This window comes from Poecilia latipinna, unplaced genomic scaffold (genome assembly GCF_001443285.1).
Source record: "Poecilia latipinna isolate Pla-1442-1.1 unplaced genomic scaffold, P_latipinna-1.0 Scaffold1709, whole genome shotgun sequence".
Classification (NCBI taxonomy): Eukaryota; Metazoa; Chordata; class Actinopteri; order Cyprinodontiformes; family Poeciliidae; genus Poecilia; species Poecilia latipinna.
Window position 1 is genome coordinate 50,017 of NW_015114325.1, and position 2,260 is coordinate 52,276.

At 38.1% G+C, this 2,260-nt stretch overlaps 1 protein-coding gene across 2 annotated transcripts in view; it reads left to right on the plus strand.

Moving 5' to 3' along the window:
• The first annotated feature begins 271 nt into the window (after window positions 1–271).
• LOC106964722 (neuroglian-like) overlaps window positions 272–2,260 on the plus strand; it is an 11,343-nt gene continuing 9,354 nt past the window's right edge. For both annotated transcript variants that reach the window (XM_015060394.1, XM_015060395.1), the window contains exons 1-4: window positions 272–538; window positions 648–740; window positions 827–874; window positions 918–988. In XM_015060394.1, coding sequence (XP_014915880.1) covers window positions 931–988 — 58 coding nt within the window. In that variant the 5' untranslated portion in view covers window positions 272–538; window positions 648–740; window positions 827–874; window positions 918–930. The remainder of the gene's footprint in view (window positions 539–647; window positions 741–826; window positions 875–917; window positions 989–2,260) is intronic.

Sequence of the window (2,260 nt, forward strand, 5' to 3'; positions counted from 1 at the left end):
TGTACTTAAGTACAGTAACGAAGTACTTGTACTTCGTTACTTCCCACCACTGTATAAAACATACTATGTTTTACAACATAGAGAAACAACACTATGTTGTATGTTATATACAGTATGTGTTATTGTACAGAGCAAAACCTAAATATCATATTTTGAATAATTTCTGACTAAACTGACTAAACATAATTTAACACAACAGTTGTTCTTCATGACTAAACTTGTTAAGTAATGTGAGAGACTGATGGATTTTCCAGTTTTTAGTCATTAGATGTTATTTTTTGAAGGTAGGCGTTAACGTGTTAAACAACATCCTGTCGAAGAGCGAGCGGTGGTCTACACCTCTGCAGCGCTCTCAGCAACTACCAGACTATTAGCAATAAGTCAGTTGTCATGGAAACATGTCACCTAGAGGCGGAGCGACGGAAAAAGGCATCCAGAGGCAGAGTAAATGTGTGAGACTGGTTTCAGCAGAACTAACTTCCAGAGACCGTCGCTGAAGTCATTACAGACAGAAGAACGACTGACCAGAGCTCAGCAGGTGAATAATCACCAGCTTCATTTTTAAAAAGTTCAGACTTCATTTAAAAAACAGGGAGCAGAAAGTTTCCTTTATTTTTCTTCCCATATGTTTTTTTTTTTCCCAGAAGACTTTTGGTGCAAATCAGAGAGAAGAAGCCCACCCACCATAAGCCCACAAATGCTTCATTTGGACAGAGGAACGGGGGTTTGCTGAATGCAAAGTTTACCACATCCTGTTTGGGTCTTTTTCAGGTATTTTCAGTTTCATCTGATAAACTCTGTCTGAAATCCTTCGTGTCTCTGCACGGGTTTGGAAGTAAAACCCGGCTGAGTGAGCGGTCTGCCAGGAAGACGGAGCGTCCTCTTTCTCTTCGCCTCTCTGCAGCAGATGGTTGAGCAGCAGCAGGAAACATGCAGGGTTTCAGCCGCCATGAGAAGATGTTGCTGCATGTCTGCTTCATGGTCTCAGGTAAAAACAAACCTCAGCTCAGCATTAATGACAGGAAATCAGAAAATACGTCCTGCTCTCCAACAGATTTAAATAAAGAAGCATCCTTGTTTGTCAGCAGAATAATGTCATTTGGGTCATATTTGGCTGATACACTGTAAAAAGAGAAAGTAACTCAGAAAACTTCAGGAAATGTTCAAGTTTTGGGCTTTAACTCAACAATTTAAACTTTGGAGAAGATACTAATTATGTAAAACCCATTTGAGGAAGAATTCCTTAAATTATTCTAGTGTTTAGTTTTCAGGTCATTTATCCAACAGTTAATGCTAACAAGAGACTCCTAAACCATTTAAATCTAATTAAATAAATGCAAAACTTTCCTAACAAAATCAGACACCAACTCCAAAAGTTGGTTTTCCTGCTTTTCACAACAAAAGTAAAAAAAAACCAAACTTAGACACAGAAGTACTGAGAACTCAATAAATAATGTAAAAAACTACATCACTTTTCTGGATTCATTAAATTGTTTCAAGTTTTCACCATTTAAATTTTTTCAACCTAAAAAAAAGGATGTTTGTGTTTTTAACTGTGTGTAGAGTTTCAGAAGGAAAACCACAGCAGGACTTCATAATTCATTTTATTTGTAGTTTCTGTTGTTTTGTTTATTTTGAACATTTAAAATGTCTTCGAAAATACTTTATTACTGAAAATGGTCTCAAACCAACAATATTATAGTTTATCACAGTTTGACTTGGTAGCCTGAGCTTTATGGGACGGGTTTTACTGGTTCTGCTCTGGCCGCTGGCGCGATGTTCATGTTTAAAGTGTTCATGGGAGAGAAGACATTTGGAATAGTTTGAGGCTTTAGTGGCGCCACAAAATGAAGAAGGTGCTGCGTGACGCCGAGGCGAACGTGAAAGCTCGTTAACCACCGGGCCCCAAACGCACCAGCCGGCCGGGACAGGCCCCGGTCGACCCGACTGCAGTCTGTCTGCTCTGAACCGCAGCTCAACTCCAGCAACAGCAAACTTATTAAAGTGATAATATATGAATGATGATGCAGTGGGATTGTCTGTTCATGTTATTCTCTATGGGAAGATATGACAGCCATAAATAACTTATTTACATTGTACCTATAACAGTTTGAATTTCAAAAACTATTAAAAAGAACAAAAAATGCCTCAGTAGAATTTTCACCTAACTACACATTAAATACAGCAGATAAATCATATTATTGCTGCTTTTTAAGTCTTTTAATCCCAGTGGTGGAGAAAGTACTCAAAAAATTTACTT